Source organism: Vulpes vulpes, chromosome 3 (assembly GCF_048418805.1).
Source record: "Vulpes vulpes isolate BD-2025 chromosome 3, VulVul3, whole genome shotgun sequence".
Lineage (NCBI taxonomy): Eukaryota > Metazoa > Chordata > Mammalia > Carnivora > Canidae > Vulpes > Vulpes vulpes.
This window is the reverse complement of record NC_132782.1, coordinates 97,023,010-97,045,328: the sequence shown is the minus strand read 5'-3', so window position 1 is coordinate 97,045,328 and position 22,319 is coordinate 97,023,010. Positions and strand designations below refer to the sequence as shown.

The following is a 22,319-nucleotide window of genomic DNA, read 5'->3' as shown; positions in this document are numbered from 1 at the left end:
GAAGAAGGAGATTCTAACAGTAAAAAGGAGAGGGGGAGATTGGACTAGGGAGACAGTAAACAAGCTCTCCCAACCCTGTGTGTTGGCTTCCTTTTCTCCTACTGTGAGTGGGCTTTCCCCACGCATTGGGGCATGTGGCAACTGACAGCTCCAGATTCGTACCCTTCCAGCTTGGTGACCCTGAAACAAAGCCTTTTTCCCTCCAGTACTAATTTGTAAAAGTCCCACAGAAAGGTTCTCAGTGGCTTCTGGCAAGTCCCATACCCTTTTGGATTAATTACTGTGGCCAGGGCCGTACCATAGACCTGATCTGGGTCATGAGCTTTCCTCCATCCCTCCATGGTGGGAATGGGTGGAGAAACAGAGCCCATCACCAAAGCAAGGTATTGGGCAGACAGAAACAATAGCTAGTTCAAACGGTAAAAGAGTCTAATTATGGACTGATACTGTTAGAAAGGCTGTTGACAGTTTTGTGTCCTAGGAAAGGCCAGCTGGACTCTGTCTCCATGGTGGCTCTCACCCCAGGGACAGTCTGTCACCAGATAATTAAAACCCAGAGAAGAAAGTGTCTTATCCTCACAATACTCCCAGAAGAGCAGACTGATGGGAGAGACCTTGGTTGGGACTCTTTCCAGTTGGCTTAGGGTAGAGGGGGATCTCACTGGCCTATGGGGCTGATAAGGCCAGGGCCAGATTGGACTTCAGGCCATATTCCAAGACTCAAAACAGCATCATCAGGGATCTGTCTCTTCAGTTCTTTTTTTTTTTTTAATATTTTATTATTATTTTTTAAGATTTTATTTACTTATGAGAGATACATAGCGAGAGAGAGAGAGGCAGAGACACAGGCAGAGGGACAAGCAGGCCCCATGCAGGGAGCCCGACGTGGGGCTTGATCCCGGGTCTCCAGGATCAGGCCCTGGGCTGAAGGCAGCACTAAACCACTGAGCCACCTGGGCTGCCCTGTCTCTTCAGTTCTTGAGTCTGCTTTCCTTTGAGTTGGCTTCATTCTCAGGCTTCACAAGTGACCCTGCAGTTCCAGTTATTAGTAGAAAGAACTCCCCTTCCTTTTTTTTTTTTTTTTTTTTTTTTTTTTTTTAATTTTTTTTTATTTTTTTATTTTTATGATAGTCACAGAGAGAGAGAGAGGCAGAGACACAGGCAGAGGGAGAAGCAGGCTCCATGCACCGGGAGCCCGACGTGGGATTCGATCCCGGGTCTCCAGGATCGCGCCCTGGGCCAAAGGCAGGCGCCAAACCGCGGCGCCACCCAGGGATCCCCTTTTTTTTTTTTTTTAAATGATTTTTTATTTATTTGTGAGAAAGACTGCACAAACAGGGGGAGGGGAAGAGGGAGAGGGAAAAGCAGATTCCGCACTGAGCAGGGAGCCTGACACAGGGCTCGATCCCAAGACCCTGAGATCATAACCCGAACTGAAGGCAGACGCTTAATCGACTGAGCCCCCCAAGCACCCCAAAGTTCCCCTTTCTTGACAAAACCCGTGGACCTGGCTTTCATTGGCCCAAACCTGGGAGCTATCAAGCCTCAAGTAATCATCATGGCCAGGAAGGTGGGATGCACTGATTGCCTAGACTTGGGTGGGGCACATGCCCACATGGACTGCAAAGTGGTGCCTGGTGGTTGTGTGTGTGGAGGAGGTGATATTACCAGAAGAGAGGATGAATGGTTGCTAGGCAGGAAAAATCACCTGTCCAGTTCACACCTCTTCCTTTTCTCCAGTTGTCCTCACTATCCTCAGTCTGCCTACCCTTACCACATTTCCAATCTCATTACCCTTGGTCTTGGGAGGGAGGGTGCCTCCTGAGAGGTACCTGGGCCTGGCATAGAGAGGATATTGCTTATCAGAAGTGTAGTGCCCAATAAAGAGCCATTTAGAGGATGCTCCTCTGCATGGAACTGCTTCCTTGTAGACCCCCAAAACACCTTGTGGAAGGACCCTTGTCAAGATTTAGATAGCATTTTAGTTATGTAATTGTGTTCTTGTCTGAGCCCACGCCAGCTAAGGGGTCCGGTGTGAGCTTGTGGGTATCTGGCATATACTTAATAGAGTGTTTACCTGGATATGAGTTCCTTCGCCCCTGAGTCCCTACCCAGCCTAAGTAAGTCTCATGTTGCAGGATCCCTAGTGCAGGAAACAAGGACAATGACTGGTTTGTGCACCTCCTGTTGGTGGATTCTGTTGCATGTGGTTACACAGGGCTCCTGTGGTTAGTTGGGATCTGCAGTGGCTTCTGAATTAGTCACTTCTGCATGGGCCATTTCACTCAATGCCTGAGGCCACAGTTCCCTTCTTAGTCACTCTGACCCATGTGGGTGCTGACAGACTTGACGTGAATCAGACAAACATTGCTTCTATTTAATACATCCTTGGAAGTTTTTCAGCTATAAAGAGGGGATTTTGGTGGATAGGGAGGCCTTTCTTGGTGCATTGATCTGGCCAGTGAGAGCCCACAGGGGTCTAGAACATGGAGCCCCAGACATGTTCTGACTTGCCCTCAGCTATTTCCAGGACAAATTGGCATTATTGGACCTGGTTGGTTGCCTTGGATCATTAAATCTTGGGAGCTGATCCCCTGGGGGATAGCTTCTGTGGTGCTGCAAGGCCCCTGTAATGCCATTGGCAGTGTTGAAACAATGTGTTAAGGCTTGGTTATTTCAAAAGAGCTGTCAGGAAAGTGTCCTGCCATCTTGAACCAGTTCCTGTAAGTCCAGGAACACTGAAACACTTCGAGAGCCCCCAGTAATGGGGTTGTGCTTTTCTAGAACATGCACTTGGGTTAGGAAGGTGGGGTCCTGACTACTTGCTACATCTCGCATTTACTCATTTAACAAACACCTGTTGTGCTGCTGCTGAGTACCAGGCCCTGCCTTTCTTAGCTCCTGTAGAAAATAAGATGGAGCCAGACCCCTTCTGGAGGGAATTTTACTTTTTAAAAAATTTTATTTAAATTCAACTTGCCAACATACAGTATAACACCCAGTGCTCATCTCATCATGTGCCTGGAGGGTCTTACAGATTAGTAGGAGAGAAAGCCAAGGAAACAGAGTTTCCTGGGGGCCCTTTTTCAGGTCATAGTGGTGAAGGGTGTGGGCACCAGAGACAGGCAGACCAAATCCCAGCCCTGCTGTTTACTTGCCTTGTGACTTTGGGCAAGTTATCTCCCCTTGTGGAATCTCAGATTTCTCATCCATAAAATAAGGAACATGAATAGGGGTTGTTAATGAGAATTTAAATGCATTCATACATGTAAAGCAGGAGTCCTGGCTCAGGGTAAGCTCTCAATGACTGGTAGTTTTAACAACTATTATTACGAAATGATACATCTTGAGTGAAATTCCTAATAGATAAGGTATAATATTCTTGTATATTTTTTAATTTAGAATAAAGTTAAGAACATCTGTTCATTTATAATCAATCCACCACAAAGAAGAGATGGGGAACAGAAATTACCCTTCCTTGCCAGGCACTTATTAGAGAACATTTAATCCTCCCAACTGTCAAAAACATAGGGATTTTTATAACTCATTATTCAGAGGAGGAAACTGATCTTCATAGAGGTTAAGTAAATTTGCCCAGTGTCACACAGCTAATTAATGACTGAGCCAGAATCAAAGCCAAGTCTTATCTGGCTGCAAAGTCCATGTTTTATGCAGTTCCCCCAATATCCCAGGCCTCCAAAGCATTTGGCTCTGAGAAGGAACCTTGCTGCCCAATCAGTTAATCCTTTATTTTCCTGAAGTTTTTGCTGGTGAGTTGGCCACATGTACTTGTCATTCTGTAGTCCAGCCCAGACCCTGAAGTGAGAAGAGTTAGCACAGGATGTCCCTGCTTCCCCAAGGAGAGGAGATGGCTTGTTTTGTATCTCCAAGTCCATTGGACATCATGCAGATGGCTTGTGCATATGAAAATCATCCAAGAGAAGAGACACAAGAATGGAGTCCACACCCTCTCTGGCTTTCAGACCGTGGGTCTGGACATTCAGCCCTGGTCTTTCTCGACCCTACCAACATACCTCTTTTCAGCTATATTCATCTCAACCTTTGGTGTCAGCTAGGCGGGCTTTCCAACTTTGCATAGGGACAGCAAGAGCCCGGGGAAGTAGTAGGGCTAGAGGAAGGGGAGAATAAGGAAATCTGAGACTCAGGATCTGCAAGACCTCTTAGAGACCCTGAGCTCCCTGGGAATAGCCACCGGTTCTCTTTATTTCAGTAATCACAACAACAGCTGGCATGCCCATGTGCCTGGTGTGTTTGAAGTGCTCTCCTCATAGAAGCTCTTCACAGGATTCTTCGGAGATAGGCATGTCCCAGAATCCTAGGAGATGGGCACTATCATGATCCCCATTTTATTGACGTGGGATTAGAGGCACAGAGAGGTTGAGTAACTTGCCCAAGGTCACACAGCTAGTAAGGGGAGGAACTGTTGTTTGAACCCAGGGTTCTCTGGTCCATGAGTTTAAGATATACATCATGCTGCTTTTTGATAGGGAGGGAGGGAGTGAACAAATGAATCTGGTATTTGTGGCTAGCCAGACAGATAGGACCCCCAGAGGCAGCATGAGGGGTACTTTGGAGTCAGCAGAATTGGGTTGCAATTCTAGCTCTGCCACCTCCTGCCTATAGGACCTGGGGCAATAACCTAATCCAGAAGTGCTCATTTCCTCATCTTCAAAATGGGAATAAGGTCTTTGTGAGGATTCAGGGAGATCATCTCTGTAAAGCTCTTAGCCCCATGCCCAGCATCTAGTAAGGGCTCAGTAAGAGTTGGCTGTCAGTATTCCTGACACTCTGCAGATCGATGGTATTAATGTGGCAATTGCAGCTGTACCCATTGAAAGTCCACATTGACAAGAACTAGAAAGGAACATGAAAACAGTTGTTAAAGGTCAAAAGGAAATTAAAGTTTCTTCAGTTCTTCACCATTTCTTAAAAAATGTTCCTAAATGGAATAAAATATACATGCCATGATTGCTAAGTGGTCTTATCTTATGAGGGGTTGTTTCTGCCTCTTCAGAAAAGAGTTAGCTTCTAACCACTTCAGACCTGTGGTTAGAATTCTATCAATGCTGAGTTTACTGCTAGGGGTTTGAGTAAATTTGCAATGAGGAAAAAAGGAAGTTTTTAAAAATGACTTTGTATTTTGTGGCTATTAAATCTGGAAATATGATAAAATTGATTTAAAATGTTTCATAGTTCTAATTTCATAAATGCTGGAGGGATCATCTGATCAATGAAAGGTGTAAAAAAAATAAGGTGTTAGTGGAATACAGCTTCTTCCTTTTAGCTATCGATGCGTGTGTTGGAGTAAATTATTTGAATATTGGAACTAAGACAAGTCTTCATGATGATTTTTGCTATGATTTGTGTCTGTTGAAACTTCTGGAAGGGGAGACAACATGAAAAGAAAGGCAATTTCTGGATGGAAATGCACACTTGGAATTGGAAAAAGCAGTTAAATTGCCAGTGAGCCCTAGTTGAAATCAAATGTGTGACATGTAGAGACCAATGACCAGCTAGTCTGATGTGCATGGTTTTGAGCGGGTCAGTTCAGACTCTAAGACTGACACCAGGAAAAGGAAGCCTTGCTTGTCACTTGAACCTGGACCATGGTTGTCTGGTACTGTGGTATGTCTTTCTGCAACAAGCCAAAGAAAAACAGCTGGCTCTTCTGGAATCCCAAATTCACGGATTCTTGTCTGGACATGACTAAGCTGCAAACTGCTACAGGCTGCCACGAGTTGTTTCAGCCCAGCAGGAGCTGTGCTGATCTGGAGGCAGACACAGGTTCTGTGAATAGGACTCAGACCCTGGGAACATTGGAGATGTAGGACCCCTTCTGTAAAGCTCTAAGTGATGAAAACCTCCATCATGGACGCTGGCTGGACCATCAGACCATATATGCATGCCCACAGAAGAGGGCTTCTTCTCTGATGGGACTGTCTAAAATCAAGCTGCTGGTCGGCTCTTTATAACTAATGTGGAGGCTACCCGAACCCAAATTTGTGATCCCTGCCAACAGCTGCACACTGGAGGAGGGCACATCATAGGGACTGTGACCCCTCCGCCTGCTGTTAACAGATCGAACTCTGGGCCTTCTTGACGAGGATGTCTCACTGCTGTTGACTTGTGTCCAGCTTTCTATATTATTTGGAACTTACCACATGGGCTGATAGATGGATTGGATGCTGCTTCCTTACTCCCTCTCCCTCCATACACACTTAGTAAGGTAGGTTCATTATCTGACTCTAAGAGAGGGATTGATTTTGGCTGTTAACTGGATAAAAGAGTGGGAGGTTATGTAAACCCATTTTAAATTTTTTGAAAATTCAGGCTTTCATCCTCATGAGTCAGCTAGGTTGCCATCACAATATGCCTTAGACTGGGAGTTTAAATAATAGAACTATGTGTTCTCATAGCTCCAGAGGCCAGAAGTCCAAGAGCAAGGTGTTGGCAGATTTGATTTCTCTTCGGTCCTCTCTCCTAGGCTTGCCAGTGGTCACCTCCTGTGTCCTGACATAGTTGCCTCTCTATGCTGTTTGTGTCCTAATCTTCTCACAAGGACGCCAGTCAGATCAGATGAGGGCCCACCCTCATGTCTCCATTTTAATTGAATCACCTCTTTGAGAGCCCTGTCTCCCAATATAGTCACATTCTAAGGTCCTGGGGGTAAGGGCTTCAACCTAGGAATTGGGGGGTGGGGTAAGGACACAGTCCAACCCCTGTGACACATCCTGACCAATTCCTGAGTTTGTCTTTCTGGTTAAGTTAGATAAAAAATATTTATCTGCAAAAATGTATTTGTGCCTCTTGCATACATCCCTTGCAGAGAAAAGGCCTGGAGGAGAATAAGAGGTGATTGAAAGAATGTTGTTGGTTTGCTGAACATTGGGGCCTCCAGGGGTTTTTAAAAATGGACTGACGTCCTGGCACCTGGAGAGCCTTGGGCAAGTAGGAGGGGGGCATTTATGATCCTGTTTTTTCATGGAAGGTTTCCCTTCTTCCTGACAAGACTTCAGTGCTGCCTTTCTATGCACTGGAGTGCTCAGAGTTAAGACCACTGAGCCTATGCTCACACCTGGCAGTGCCAACTGTGACAACAGAGGGCCTCTGGGCTCTCCCACACAGAATGCACATTCACAAGATGCATAAATTTGTGTCATGAACAAGCAAAACTGTTTGCAACTGACTGCCTTCAGGCTGCCCTTCAGAAACCAAGGGCTGGTTGGATCTTTCAGACTGGACTGGAAACTCTAGGACAGGAGGCCACAGAATAGGAGGCTTACACTGGGGGCCCTGTTAACCTTCACCATCTAACGTATGTCCTGCTTGAGGCACCCTAACATTGCATACTCACTTCCAGGGGGGCCTTGTGCCCAATTGTACTTATGTCTTTGTGCCCTAGCACCACACTGCCTAAGCCCTGGAAGGCTTCAGAGTAGCTTGCACTTGCCACAGTTGTGCTGGGCCTGGATGTGGTCCCACGGTCCAGGTAGAAATGAATCATACAGAAGTTGAGTGAGGAAGCTGCTTGGCTTTCTAGGATAGACTGTTGTTGTTGTTTTCAACTGAGGTATAGTTGACATATAACATATCTAAAATAGACTTTTATGGTTAATGGGATATATTTTAACTGGCTAAATGCAGGACCCCTAACAGGCCTGAGATCAGTACTACAGATTGGTCTCATCGTTTTGCAGGGGGTCCTACTGATAATAAATTCGCTGCATAGAAGCCTGGGCCAACAGCCAAGGTGGGGGACAGTGCAGAAGAGAGTTAACAAGGTAGGCCTGAGATTACTCTCCTTGTTTGTAAGGCTGAGCCTTGGCTGACATCTGGGTAATTGGATTTCGAGAGGGTTCTCAACATACTCTAAATGACGAGTGGCTCACTCTGCCTAAATGTTGCAAACAATATGGTTTATCCTGAATACCTGCTTTCTTTCCAGGAATCCAGAATTTTGATATGTACTAGGCAGAGAGCACCTAGTTGACCAGCTCCCAGGAAAGGCCCTGGGTACTGAGTCTCTATGGAGCTTCCCTGGCAAATAACATTTCACCTTTGTTATCAGAACTCAGTGCTGGAGGAATTAAGTGTGTCCTGTGTGACTCCACTGGGAAAGGGCTCTGGGAAGCTTGTGCCTGGTTTTCTCTGTGCTTTGTTCTATATACCTTTTCCCTTTGCTCACTTTGCTTTGTGGCCTTTCTCTGTAATAAATTATAGCCTGCTAACAGACTCTGTGCTGAGTCCTGTGAGTTTCCTAACAAGTCCTCAGTCTATGGGGTAGTTTTGAGTTTTGCCCAAAACAGGGCATGGGGGGACTTCTGGGGTGCTGGTAGGGTTCTCTTTCTCCATCTGGGTGTTTATGTGGGGTGGGTTCAAGTTGTGAAAATCCATTGAGCTGTACAGTTATGATACGTAAACCTTTTGTCTACATATTTTAAATTTCAATGAAAAATACATACCACAAGGATAAAAAATAATAACAATTAAAAAACTTCCTTTTATTCAGCAAGCATTTCAGTTACTTCTTTTTACTAGGCACGACTCTGGGAGCTTGGAACATGGACTAGGAAAGACGTCATCATTGCCTCTCAGTTTATTGGGAGGCAGGTAGAGATACTTAAATATGGTCGATATTTGCTGGGCTCTGTCCAAAACATCATAGGGTGCGAAGGGGCACAGAAAAGGACTTCTAACTTGGGTACTTTGCCGTTGTAGGGTTTCCACTCTACTTTGGAAAGTCAGGCAAATGGGCAGAGGGAGATAGCTGGGACCTATGGCAAACTAGGAAAGTATGTATGTAGGCATAGACTTGAATTTTGTCTTGCCTTTTTTTTTTTTTTAAGGAAAAAACCACAAATCCAAATTTTTATGTGCGCTCTCTTGATTTTTAAGTGCTGTAAATGAATCCAAATTTTCCAAAGTGGGAGGCCAAACAGAACACCCCCCTGCAGGATGTGTGGCCTTGACCTGTTTGCTGGGCATTCTTCCAACCAGCATCCTTTCTCTCACCAGACTTGAGGGTCCACGATTTTAGGCCCTGAGAAACGCAGCAGTGAGCAAGCCAGACAACCTTCTTGCAGAGGGGTGGGGGGAGGGGGGGTCCTGGTCCTGTGCTTCTCAAACATCAGCATGTGTGGAAATCACCTGGCAGTCAAATTGAAAAGCAGATTCCTGAGTTAGGATGTCTGGGGTAAGGTCTGAAATTTTCTCCCTAACAAGTTCCCAGGTGGTGGTAATTACTGGTGGTCCCTAAACCATATATGCTTTGAGTAGAATTGCTCTGTATCCGGAGCGGCTTAGGTGTAGCTACTATTCTGAAGGTGGGGCCCTGCCATGTAAGTGCATCTGTCTGGCAAGCTCCGTGTTTTTACTTGGGTTTCAGCTTATTGGGGCGTATGGAATAGAGTTGAGGACATCGGAGGCGGCTGCCTAAGGCTGCCCTGCCAGGTCTCTATTCTGAAGAGTTTATATTCTAGAAGGCGGGGGTGAAGTAAGGTTTTAAGGAAAAGCTTCCTGGAGGAGGTGCATGGGAACTGCAGGAAACTCCCCGGCTGCCCAGCCGAGAAAGGAAGAAACGCGAACTCCGCCTGTCTTCGGGCCGGGTCTCTGCATCCCCACGCCGGGTACGGTTTCCCAGGCACCCCACGTGTCTGCCGTCCGCGAGTCCCTGTCAATCAAGTTACCCCCGGGCTGGGTACGGGTTTAAAGGCAGCTGCGGTGCGGAGCGCTCCCATCGTGCCGCGCGGCGGGCGGGTTTGGATTTTAAATCCCCGCGGCCAATCAGTGGCGCGCAGGCTCTTGTAACGTTCCCGGCGCCGCGTTTGAATTCGAGGAGGAGCGAAGCGGTGCCAAGCCTCTGCCCAGACCCTGCTAGGTCCGCGGAGCAGATCCGGGAACATGAGTGCGGCGGCAACTGCAGGGAAGCTGGCGCGGGCACCAGCCGACCCAGGGAAAGCCGGGGCCCCCGGAGCTGCAGCTCCCGGGGCTCCGGTGGCCGCTCCGCCGGCGAAAGAGATCCCGGAGGTCCTAGTGGACCCGCGCAGCCGGCGGCGCTACCTGCGGGGACGCTTTCTGGGCAAAGGCGGCTTTGCTAAGTGCTTCGAGATCTCGGACGCCGACACTAAGGAGGTGTTCGCTGGCAAGATCGTGCCTAAGTCGCTGCTGCTCAAGCCGCACCAGAAGGAGAAGATGTCCATGGAGATCTCCATTCACCGCAGCCTCGCTCACCAGCACATCGTAGGCTTCCACGGCTTTTTCGAGGACAGCGACTTCGTGTTCGTGGTGCTAGAGCTCTGCCGCCGGAGAGTGAGTGTCGCTGCCTGGGGACCGGGGCTGGGAGCTCCGGGTGCTCGGAGCTGCTAGAGAGGAGGTGCTGGGGGCCTCGAGCTAGGGATTGTAAAGGTCTCGAGGAGAGGGGAGAGGGTGCTTGGCACTTGGAGCTGCTAGGGGAGGGAGTTCCGGTTCAGTGGCGCCGGGGTCCTGCTGCTGCTAGAAAGGGTGCTCCTGGACGCTACATTTTGAGCGGAGAGGGGGTGGCGCAGGTCGGAGGAGAATCCTGGGAATGGACGCAAGGCTTCCGGAGTTGCTAAGGGAGGAGTCCCGGGTAAGGGGTGCTGAGGGTGCGGAGCTTCCGGAGCAGGGTTGGTTGGGTGGGGGAGAGGGCTTTTGGAGCCAGACTTCAGAGCTTCCGGGAAGAGAGGCGGCTAGAAAGGGATCTCCTGTTGCGAAAAGGTTCGGGGAGGGCTACCAGGGACTCCGAACTTCTGAGGAGTGGGGCTTGAAAAAGGCTTTCCAGCTGGGAGGCTTGGGAGGGAGCTAGTGGGAGAAGGGGTGCTGTGAACGGTTGTGGCCAGGCTTGATTAGGGGAGAGGACAGATCGGAGCGGTCCTGGAGAAGGAATGCAGGGGAGCGTCCTGGGCTGCCCTTAATGACAAGCCCTCCCCCATTGCCTGGGTACCGGCTCCCCATTCCACCTCTCCCCCCCCCCAGTCTCTCCTGGAACTCCACAAGCGGAGGAAAGCACTGACTGAGCCCGAAGCGCGCTACTACCTTCGACAGATTGTCCTTGGCTGCCAGTACTTGCACCGAAACCGGGTTATTCACCGGGACCTCAAGCTGGGTAACCTTTTCCTGAATGAGGATCTCGAGGTGAAAATAGGTGAGTGCTGGGCCTTCAGGGGTGCTTGACACTCCCAGAAGCTGGAATGAGGAGGAGGCTGGGAGAGAAGAAATAGGAAGGAGACAAGGGAGAGAGGAAGAGGATGGTAGAAGTCTGGGCTGTTGACTGCCTCCAGAATCCTCTTTGGCACAGAAATTTATTTTTTTATTATTTTTTTTTAATTTTTTTTTTTAATTTTTTTATTTATTTATGATAGTCACACAGAGAGAGAGAGAGGCAGAGACACAGGCGGAGGGAGAAGCAGGCTCCATGCACCGGGAGCCTGATGTGGGATTCGATCCCGGGTCTCCAGGATCGCGCCCTGGGCCAAAGGCAGGCGCCAAACCGCTGCGCCACCCAGGGATCCCGGCACAGAAATTTAAAACCTGAGAGCCCCAAGCCAGTATCTTACAGATGGATTTTTTTTTTTTTTTTAGTACTCCTACACGGTACTTTTTAAAAAGAATTTGAATTAGTTTCCATTTTTCAAATTGGGGTGCTCGATGGAAAAATTGGGATTTGGAAGTCCAGTTCTGAGACGGTATCCCCTCAAGCAGCTCTTTGCTATACTAAAAAGTAGCTATTCCCCTCAGGCTCCTTTGGATTTGCCACAGTCCCCGCGTCTCCCAGTTATTAACTCACAGACTTGCCTGATGGTCCTGATCTTTGCTTGCTTGATCCGTAAGGGCATTTGAGTTGCCCTGTTTACATCAATTGGCTTTTGGGACCATGGCCCTCCTTTCTAAGAGAGGGGCAAGGAGGGACACTGGGAGGCCCTTCTCGGCCAGCATGGTGGGAGGAATGTGGGTAAGCCTTACTGCCTACAAGGAATACAGATTGGGACACAGGAATCAAATGACCCTGATTCTTGACAGTCAAACCTGTACCAGTTTCTGCATTGACAGATGACAGAGGCTAGCAACTGAGTACCCCCTCTTCCTCCCTCTGTCCCAGGGGATTTTGGACTGGCAACCAAAGTGGAATATGACGGGGAACGCAAGAAGACCCTGTGTGGGACTCCTAATTACATAGCTCCTGAGGTGCTGAGCAAGAAAGGGCACAGTTTCGAGGTGGATGTGTGGTCCATTGGGTGTATCATGTAAGTTGGGAGTTGTCTCAGGACCCACTTGGCCTCAGCAGGGGCCCTTTTCGACATCTCACTGGGCTATCCTGTGGACTGCCTTTGGAGAGGCTGCTTCAGAGAACAGATTGCCAAAAAAAAAGCCTGACTTCCTTATCTTTTCTTGTCACTGGTATCCTTCAGGATTCCTGCAGCCTGGGCTGTGGGTCTGGGGAAAGGCTTGGGGGTGGGGTGGTCTGCACAAACCTGCTGTAGGCCCTTGCTACTCAAATTGTGGTCCACAGACCAGCATCCCCTGGGAACTTGTTAGAAATGCAGAATCTCAGGACCCAGACTGCTGACTGGATCAGTATCTGGATTTTCACAAGATCCCTGGGTGATTTCCATGCACAATAGTTTGAGAACCAGTGATCTAGAAAGCAGCATTGGGTGAGAGGAATAAGGCCAGGAGTTACAGTGGCAGGAGGAGGCCAGTCTGCTTCGATCAAGGCCTTGCAAGGTCGGTGAGTAGTGGGCAGAAGGTTGGGAGTTTTGGGGTTTTCTCTTATTTATTGTTGGCCTGTGTACTGGAATGCTAGAAGTAAGTTGTGGCAATGGCTTTCTACTTCTTTGCAGTGGAGCTTTTTCAGATGAAAACTTCAAGCCTTGAATACAGAACTATTAAAGTGGGACTCCTAAAAATAAATAAATAAATAAATAAATAAATAAATAAATAAATTAATTAATTAATAAATAAAGTGGGACTCCTTCTGTAGGGACAGGTAGCTCATGTGCTGAGACTTGTTCTGTACTGGTTGACAGCCTCTGGGGTCCTGGATTACTACAGGCCCTAGCTGAAAAGTCACTAGCCTTGAGAGTCCTGGTGCTATCATCTGTCTTCTTCTGAGGACTCATCCTGGCCCATGTCCTGGCTCCTGTGGACTTGAGGACTGTCCTCAGGGGCCTCAAAGTCAAGAGTTTCCAGATGTCAGGCCTCCCTTCTAGCCCTGAGATGATTCCTCCGGGGTGTAGGTTTTGGCTGGGAGCCTTGAGCTAAATCACCCCCTTTGTGCTTACAGGTATACCTTGTTAGTGGGCAAACCACCTTTTGAGACCTCTTGCCTCAAAGAGACCTACCTCCGGATCAAAAAGAATGACTACAGTATCCCCAAGGTGACCAAAAACAGTTTTTTATTTTTTATTTTTTTTAAAGATTTTACTTATTTATTCATGAGAGGCAGAGAGAGAGGCAGAGACATAGGCAGAGGGAGAAGCAGGCTCCTCTCAGGGAGCCTGATGTGGGACTCCATCCCAGAACCCCAGATCATGACCTGAGCCAAAGGCAAGATGCTCAACTACTGAGCCACCAAGTATCCCCCCAAAATACTTTATTATGTTTTTTGGGCTCCCCCACCCTCAAAAGCTTTTTACTGAGCCCAGCCATATCCTGAGGACAGAAATAGGTCAACTCTACCCCTAGGGTAGCCACAGAGCTTTAATGGATTTGTGTCTACAATTACATACAGAACTTGACATATGTGCATAAAAACTTTGTTTCTAAGGGAAGAGAGTTTTATAGATTCTCAGAGGTTGGGTTAAGAGCAAAAAAAAAAAAAAAAAAAGTGCAGAGGGGAGCAGGAGGCAGACACAAAAATGCTACTTAACCTTCTAGATTTAACTAGGATCTACCACAGAACAGCCAGATCACAGTGGGCAAATGGCCTGAATCTTTTGAACTATTGTTTCCCATTAATAAAATGGAGTCACTATCTCTGGAGCAGCTCACAGGTGTCTTGTGTGCAGTAAGCACTCACAGAATCCTGAACCACTGAATACAAAGTGGTGTGCATTTTTGCAACCACCAGTGTCCGTGCATTGAAAGGAATAGCTGTTTCTGGGGAAGCCTGACACAATGGCTGCTTTCTGGTTTGATATCCATGACACATGTGAAGTCAAGGGCCCTAGCTCCTTACGGACAGACCGATGAAATCTATCACAAAGAGTCATTTAACTGTGGAAGGTTCAGAGGGTTTAGAGTGGGTGTGCAAGACCACCCTAATGCTTTGGTATAGGTGCCGGCTCCACCACCCATTAGGTATATATATTCTTAAGAAAGCTACTTACCCTCTCTGTTCTCCGTTTCCTCATCTGCAAAAGAGAGATGGTAATAGAGACCTCCACCCCTTAGGTGTTTCTGTGAAGGGTAAACGAGCTAAAACACATGACGTGCTTGGAACACTCTCCTGGCAACATAATAAGTGCACAGCTAATGCTAGGCTGTTACTACGCATTTGACCCATGCTAAGTTATCTTCCATCAAATCCTAGTAGGACTCCAGGCTTGGTGCTGTGTCCTTGCTCTCCAGATGAGGACACCAAGTCCTTAGCGAGTTGAGTTACTTGTTGCAGCTGGTGTTGGGGTAATACTGGGGCTTAAACCATGTCCTTATGACCCCACAGCACATTCTCAACTGTTACCCTGGTGGTGAACAACTTAAGTTAGGTGAGAACAAATTCAGGGGAAATCAAATTAATCAATTAATCTTGAGTCTCAAAAGGAAGGAGAAGTGATCATTCTCACTGCTTAGGTTGACACTTGTCAATTCAGTAAAACCAATAGTGGGGAACCTGGCAGATTTATGGCTACTGAACATGACGTATGTTGGCCAAGGTCCACAGTACCTTCATGGCAGCACTGCCCTTGGGTCCCCCATCACAACCTGCTCACAGCTGTCTCTCTCTCTCTGCTCCAGCACATCAATCCTGTGGCCGCCTCCCTCATCCAGAAGATGCTCCAGACAGACCCTGCTGCCCGCCCCACCATTCACGAGCTGCTCAATGATGAGTTTTTCACTTCCGGCTACATCCCTGCCCGGCTCCCCATCACCTGTCTCACCATTGCACCCCGGTTTTCCATCGCTCCTAGCAGTCTGGACCCTAGCAACCGGAAGCCTCTTACAGTCCTCAATAAAGGTAAAAGCAGACCCCTAGAGAGAAGAACCTAGCTTTGTGGATGGATGGCCCCCAGAGCCCAGGCATGCAGTAGGGTCCACCTCTGTCTTTGAAACCACAAACCTAACTCCTCAGGGCAAAATGCCCTTCTTCCCCTGGGCGGGCCCTAGGTGGACTTTAACTATGGCTGGGTCAGACCTGTCTTGCCCGAAAAAACTCTTAGCGTTAAATAAAATTCCTAACACCATACTTTGATGGTTCATTGAAAAAAAAAAAAAAAAACATGAAAAATTTCAAATACATACATAGGGCCTAATGCAGAGCAGTCAGATTTTGTCACATTTGCTTCATCATTCCTTTTTTGTTCTATGAAGTATTTTTGAAGTTAATTCCAGACATCTTGGTCATTTTACCCCCCCATAGCATTCAGCATGCACCTCTTTAAAAGAACAGCTGTTTTCTTATAAAACCACACACCTTGCTTGGGTTGTCATTGTGCCCAGTTAAAGGCCAGAAGTAGGAAGTACATACTTCATGGGGGAAAATTTTTTGAGTTTGTACTGCTATTTCTGAGTCACATTATTTTCACCACATTATTTCATTTTTTTTTTCACCACATTATTTCAATATTACTTCAAACTTATGAAAAGATGGAAGAATAGATAAAAGCTCACTTTTCTCCATGAATTAATGTTTTTCTTTTTCTTTTTTTTTTTTTAAGATTTTATTTATTTATTCATGAAAGACATAGAGGGAGAAGCAGGCTCCATGCAGGGAGTTTGATGTGGGACTCGATCCAGGGTCTCCAGGATCAGGCCCTGGGCTGAAGGCGGCACTATACTACTGAGCCACCGGGGCTGCCCAATTAATGTTTTTCTACACTTTATCTCTTTCTCTTTTATATAAAGGTGTGTGTGTGTGTGTGTATCCATTTTTTTCCCTGAATCACTTAAGAGTAAGTTATATATGTCCTGCCCTTGACCACTTAATACTTGTGTATTTCTTAAAAACAATATTCTTTCACATAACTATAGCACATGACACAGTGAGCAAGTTCTGGAAATTGAACACTATTACAACCTTGTTTTTTCCACTGTGGAGTTAACACTTTTGTAATTTACGAATGTCAGATTCAAATACAATATTATATTTCTTTTTTTTTTTCGGTATTATATTTCAATTACTTACTATATTTGAATTATATTTGAAATACTTTTTTGTGTGTGTGTTTCAATATATGAATTCATTTGTTTCTGTTGTAATCTAGTACTGTTTTTTTGTTTTTAATAATCTAATAGTGTTAAGGGTTCCTTTTTTGTTTTTGCCATTTCTTTTTATTGGTGATTAATATCTTGGTCAGTTAGTTAAGGTGGTGTCTGATGGGTTTCTCCACTGTAGTTACAGTTTTTCCCTTTGTAATTAATACCTTGTTGGAGCTACTTTAAAACAATCTGTTTTCTCCTCAAATTATTGTATCCTTGGTGTATCTCCATGTGTCTCAGTATGACAATTGCTAATGTGTTTTTCTAATTTCTTTTTTTTTTTTTTTTTTAAGATTTTATTTATTCATTTGAGAGACAGATAGCGAAAAAGAGAGCACAAGCAGGCGGGAAAAACAGGCTCCCCAGTGAGCAAGGAGCCTAATGGGGGCTTGATCCCAGGACCCTGGGATCATGACCTGAGTCTTTCCAAAACCAAGAGTTGAATGCTTAACTGACTAAGCCACCCAGGCACCCTGCTAGAGTAAGGGTTTGTTTGTTTATTTGTTTGTTTGTTTTTAAAGATTTACTTACTTATTTTAGAGACAGTGTGTGACTGGGGTGGGAGTGAGGACAGATAGAATCCCAAGCAGATGTCCCTCTGAGCAAGGAACCCCACCAGGGGTGCCCAACACAGGGCTTGATCTCACTACCCTGAGATCCTGACCTGAGTCAAAATCAAGAGCTAGTCACCACCAACTGAGCCACCTAGGCACTTCCTTGCTAGAGTTTTTGTTTTTGTTTTTTATTTTATTTATTTATTTGAGAGCAAGAAAGAGCATGAACAGGGAGAGAGGGAGCCCAACATGGGGCTCAATCCCAGGACCCCATGATCATGACTGAGCTGAAAGCAGACCCTTAACTGATTGAACCTTTGTAGAGTATTTTTTGTTTTGTTTTTTTGTTTTGTTTTGTTTTTTCCTTTGTAGAGTTTTTTTTTTCCCTTTGTAGAGTTTTTAAAGCAAACCCAGATATCCTATTATTTCACATTTCAGTTCTTAGCATAGTTTTTTATTTTATTTTTTAAGATTTATTTATTCATGAGAGACAGAGAAAGAGAAGCAGAGACATAGGCAGAGGGAGAAGCAGGCTCCTCGCAGGGAGCCGGATGGCGGGACTCGATCCCAGATCCTGGGATCATGACCTGAGCCAAAGGCAGGAGCCCAACCACTGAGCCACCCAGGTGTCCCCATAGCATAGTATTTTAAGTTGAAAACCGTGATCTTAAAAAATATAAGACAAATTTCATATTCTACAAGGAGAACTAGCACATGTTGGTGGAAAAGGAGACATTAGAGCAATAAAGACAATAAAAATCATCCAGGCTTTTCTAAGTCAAAACCAATGAGAGAATCTCAAAAGTGTATCTTTTTAGACTCTTTGGACATCTGTATAAAATTTAGGGGTAGGAAAGAAAAATCTTATGTTTTTATCAAATGCCTGCCTAATCCATTTTGTTGATGAGCTATATGCAATTAATTTACCAGGTCCTCCCATTTTCCTGGATTTTAATTCTTGGCTGGGCAGCTCTGAGCTGCTGCTACCTTTACACTATCTCTTGGAGTGACTGGTGGTATCCTTAAGGGTCCAGCTTTGGGGCAGAGGCCAGAGTGTCTGAAGCTCTTTGGTTGTGTGTGGCCGTGAAGCCTTCCTTAAGGGCTTGGCTTGGCCCTTGAGGTATGAGTATCATGCTCCTGTCAAATGAGCATAGCAGCTTCCACTCTATAACCCAGCACTGACTCAGTTTACCCAAAGCAATGGCAGCTAAAATAATTTTTCTCTGGAGAGAACACCAGCTATGTCAGAGGGTCCCATGCCCCTCCCAATCTGCTGCCTTTTTGCTCAGCTAATGACTGTGTGTCATTTTCCTAGGCACAGAGAACCCAATGTCTGAGCGGCCTCGGGAGAAAGAGGAGCCAGCAGTCCGGGAGACCAATGAGGCAGTTGACTGCCACTTGAGGGATATGCTGCAGCAGCTACACAGCGTCAATGCATCCAAACCCTCAGAGCGGGGGCTGGTGAGGCAAGGTGGGCATGGTAGGGGCCCCGGGGTGGGGGAGCCTGCACACCTGGAGAGGTTGGGGAAGTCTTACCTGCAGAGTGTCTAGGGCTCGTATAGGCCCCAGTCTCCATAATACCGTTAGTTCCTCAATTTTCTATAGATTAAAATCCACATGGGTTAGCCTGGCATTCAAGGCCCTGCCTGTCTTTTTCTGATTCATGTGGAATACGTGCCCCATCTTCCAGCACCTCCATATGCTATTCATACATCTACACATGTTCTTTCTGCTGTTCGGTGAATTCTTGCTTAGTCTTTAAGAACCTCAGGGCTCTTGTACTCTTGACTCTTCTTCTGGAACATACTTCCTCCAGATAAGTGCATGGCTCACACTCTTCTCCTTTGGAGTCTGCCCCAGTGTCCCCTCCATGACCATTTCCCTGGTTGCCCACTCCTAGCATATCTCATCCTCCTGTGTTTAAATTAGTGATTATAGCATGCACTGAACATAATGTTTTGTTTAGTTTTTAAAGATTTTATTTGAGAGAGTGAGCATGAGCAGGGGGAGGGGCAGAGGGAAAAGGAGAAGCAGACTCCCCGCTGAACAGGGAGCCTGACCCATGGCTCAATCCCACAGCCCTGATAAGATCATGACCTGGGCCAGAGTTGGACATCTAATGGACTAAGGCACCCAGGTGCCCCTTGACATTTTGATGTATTTGGAATTATGTATATTCTCACAATTTTTAAATCATTCAGAACCAAAAGATTAGATAATCTATTGGCCACTGACTCTCACCTTGATAGAAGTAACCTACACATTTTGTCCTCTGTCCCTATAACGAGACTGTAAGTTCCATGAAGGCTGGGTTTTATGCCATTGCTCACTGCACCTGTGACAGTGCCTGGCATAGGGTAGGCCTTTGGTCAATGGATGGACTGAAGAAATGAATGGAACTGGGTGCTCTGCACTGGAACTTCTTTCCTGTATTTGCCAGGGCTTGGTGATGGCAAATGTCCTGTTTAGCTCTTCTCTGGGGCCCCCAGCCTCTTGAAGGAGCCTGTGTGGGGCGCCCAGCAGTCCTCCCTGGCATGGGCTGTCTGAGTGGACCAGAGGGGAAGAGGCTGGTGCTGACCAACCATCTGTCTGTTTCTGTCGCAGAGGAGGCTGAGGATCCCGCCTGCATCCCCATCTTCTGGGTCAGCAAGTGGGTGGACTATTCAGACAAGTACGGCCTCGGTAGGTTGCTTCCAGAATGAGCAGGTGGCTCAGGTATGGCCAAGTGACCTTTAAGCTATTCCAGGCGCTTGCCTTTTTTGGCTCCTTGGTCCTCTCCTGTCTCCACCCCAGAGCTCCCACTTGCACCTCCCAGTGCCGCCCCCCACCCCCACTGCTTCCCTCCCTTCCTGAGGTCTCCCTGCACCTACCAGGGTACCAGCTGTGCGACAACAGTGTGGGGGTGCTCTTCAACGACTCGACACGCCTGATCCTCTACAATGATGGTGACAGCCTGCAGTACATAGAGCGTGATGGCACAGAGTCCTACCTCACCGTGAGTTCCCATCCCAACTCCCTGATGAAGAAGGTGAGTACTTGCTGCCCGCCGCAGCCTGATGTTGCCAGGAGGGAGCCATGTGCCTCAGGCTAGGCTCTAACTCTGGCCGTCCTCCCTCCTTTTCCAACCAGATCACCCTCCTGAAGTATTTCCGGAACTACATGAGTGAACACTTGCTAAAGGCAGGTGCCAATATCACGCCCCGGGAAGGTGATGAGCTCGCCCGGCTCCCATACCTGCGCACCTGGTTTCGTACCCGCAGCGCCATCATCCTGCACCTCAGCAATGGCTCTGTGCAAATCAACTTCTTCCAGGTGAACCAGAGTCAGGGAGAGTTGGGGTGGGGTACCTGTGTCTGTCTGCAGGCTCCCAGAGTGGGGTGGGAAGAGAGGCGTGGGACCCATCCTTGGCATCAGGCATCAGGAAGAGTGTGCCAGGGTTGGAGAGGGGCAGGAATCCCTTGTCAGCTAGAATGTCTCCCCTCTGTTCCCCAGCATGCACTAGCAGCTGGGACCCTCAGGCCACTGGTAACTCTGTCCACCTGTCTTCCCTCCCATCCCTCACAGGACCATACCAAACTCATCCTGTGCCCACTAATGGCAGCTGTGACCTACATCGATGAGAGGCGGGATTTCCGCACGTACCGCCTGAGCCTACTGGAGGAATACGGCTGCTCCAAGGAGCTGGCCAGCCGGCTCCGCTACGCCCGCACCATGGTGGACAAGCTACTCAGCTCCCGCTCAGCTGCCAACCGTCTCAAGTCCTCTTCATAGGCCTTCCTCCCCTCTGGACTGGCACCCTTTCCCACCCCCACAGCACCTTGGCCTGTACTGGTTAGCTTCCACAGTGCCATTTTCTAGAATGTACCCTCCGGCCCTGGGGGCTGGGAAGAGCTACATCACCTTTGCTGATGGGGGTCACCATGTAAGTTATTTTTGTACATGTTCGGGTGTGGGTTCTGTGGCCCTGTCCCCCTCTACCCCACCATATGAATTGTACAGAATATCGCTTTTGAATCTGGGACTGTCTTTTCCTTGCCTTTATATACATTAAACACATGTGAATCTTCTTTTTCTTCTGTAGTCCCTGAGGATGCCTGGCTTCCAGGCTCTGGACATGTCTTTGCTCCAGAAGCCCCAGGCTGCCAAGACTCTGCCAGTCTTTTCTGCCACTGAGGCCCAACCCCTTGTCCAGTGGCCTCAGCTCCCAGCAGCTCCTGGGCTTGGCTCCTTGGCCCTGGAGGCTGGTGGGTAGTAGGGCAGGAAGAGGCTTTCAGAGGCACAGCTCCTCATGGCACCGTACGTGTGCAGCAGCAGCCGCGGGAAGCGAGTTGTGAAGTACTGGACGAAACTGTCAGGGATGTGGCCTAGCGCCTGCCGTACCTCAGTCGGGAGCTCCCTGTAGTGGTGCTTCTGGAGGGAGGTAGAGCAGAGAGCCCCTGCTCAGCTGTGACCTGGCTGCCCCATAATCCGGGCCCCGCTCAAACCCTAGAGCACACCTTGTTCCTCATAGCACGGAGCAGGTCTCGCACTGACGTTCCCTTATACGTCCGGAACCTTCTCAGATCTGTGGGAGGAAACTCCTTGGCAAAGCTGGCCCCACTCAATTTTCCTCAGTCTCCCAGTCCCACTCTGAGCCTGGCCTCTACCTGTCTGCAGTGGTACAGAGATGTGCTTGTGCCAGTTGCACCGGACCACCGTGGAGCCTCCTGCCTCCAGCGCCATCACGAGGGGCCCTTGCTCGGACTCCTTCTCCAGCCAGTCGCTGACATCCTAGGACCCCATAGAGTTCTTGAGCCTCATGACCAGTTTCAGAGGCCACGGGCCCAGGAGTGCCCTATGACTTGGGGGGAGCAAAACAGCAAAACTTATTGCTTTAGGATAAGGATTGTTGCCCCTTGGGTACAGCTTCTCAGTGCCATGTCTCCCATGCCAGGTCTTCATCAACCTGTGAGGTGTAGGTACTGTTGTCCCTGTTTTACAGATGAGCAAACAGGCTCAGAGGCATAAAGTCCCTTGGTGAAGGTCACATGAGTGGGATGGGCTATCTGGGCACTGGTGTAGCGTGAGTGATAACTAGGGCTGAATCTAGGGTTGAATGGCCTGGGGTCTGTGTCACATAGGGGTGGGGGCAGGGGTGGAGGCTGGGGCTGGAAGTCTGGTAGTGAGCAGATGAGTGCCAACATGGCAGTGTAGGCCCCAGCTTGGTTCAGAGAAGGAGCTGGGCTTTTTGGAATAGGTGAACAAGTTCTCTTTCCCTAACCACTCTGGCTTCCCCTTATCATTCAGCACCCAGACTTGGGGACTTATCTG

General features: G+C 47.8%; 2 protein-coding genes across 3 annotated transcripts in view; one reads left to right on the top strand and one right to left on the bottom strand.

Annotated features, from left to right (window-relative positions):
* Positions 1-1,070: 1,070 nt before the first annotated feature.
* PLK1 (polo like kinase 1) lies at positions 1,071-21,076 on the top strand. Its single transcript, XM_072751344.1, has 11 exons — positions 1,071-6,247; positions 7,719-10,329; positions 11,014-11,182; positions 12,137-12,281; positions 13,322-13,415; positions 14,995-15,214; positions 18,325-18,480; positions 19,614-19,691; positions 19,883-20,037; positions 20,139-20,321; positions 20,574-21,076. The coding sequence occupies exons 2-11, from the start codon at positions 9,922-9,924 to the stop codon at positions 20,778-20,780; spliced, it is 1,815 nt and encodes a 604-aa protein (XP_072607445.1). The 5' UTR covers positions 1,071-6,247; positions 7,719-9,921; the 3' UTR covers positions 20,781-21,076.
* ERN2 (endoplasmic reticulum to nucleus signaling 2) overlaps positions 21,034-22,319 on the bottom strand; it is a 14,862-nt gene continuing 13,576 nt past the window's right edge. For both annotated transcript variants that reach the window (XM_025983793.2, XM_072751342.1), the window contains exons 20-22: positions 21,656-21,779; positions 21,506-21,573; positions 21,034-21,419 (exon numbers count right to left, since the gene is read on the bottom strand). In XM_025983793.2, coding sequence (XP_025839578.2) covers positions 21,207-21,419; positions 21,506-21,573; positions 21,656-21,779 — 405 coding nt within the window. In that variant the 3' untranslated portion in view covers positions 21,034-21,206. The remainder of the gene's footprint in view (positions 21,420-21,505; positions 21,574-21,655; positions 21,780-22,319) is intronic.

What these genes read in the sequence shown, in the direction of transcription:
- PLK1 (XM_072751344.1), top strand. Translation starts at nt 9,922, where the DNA reads ATGAGTGCGGCGGCAACTGCAGGGAAGCTGGCGCGGGCACCAGCCGAC. An exon ending in GCGGGGGCTGGTGAGGCAAG is followed by an intron (nt 18,481 to 19,613) that starts GTGGGCATGGTA and finishes TTTCTGTCGCAG; the next exon opens with AGGAGGCTGAGGATCCCGCC. An exon ending in TGCAAATCAACTTCTTCCAG is followed by an intron (nt 20,322 to 20,573) that starts GTGAACCAGAGT and finishes CATCCCTCACAG; the next exon opens with GACCATACCAAACTCATCCT.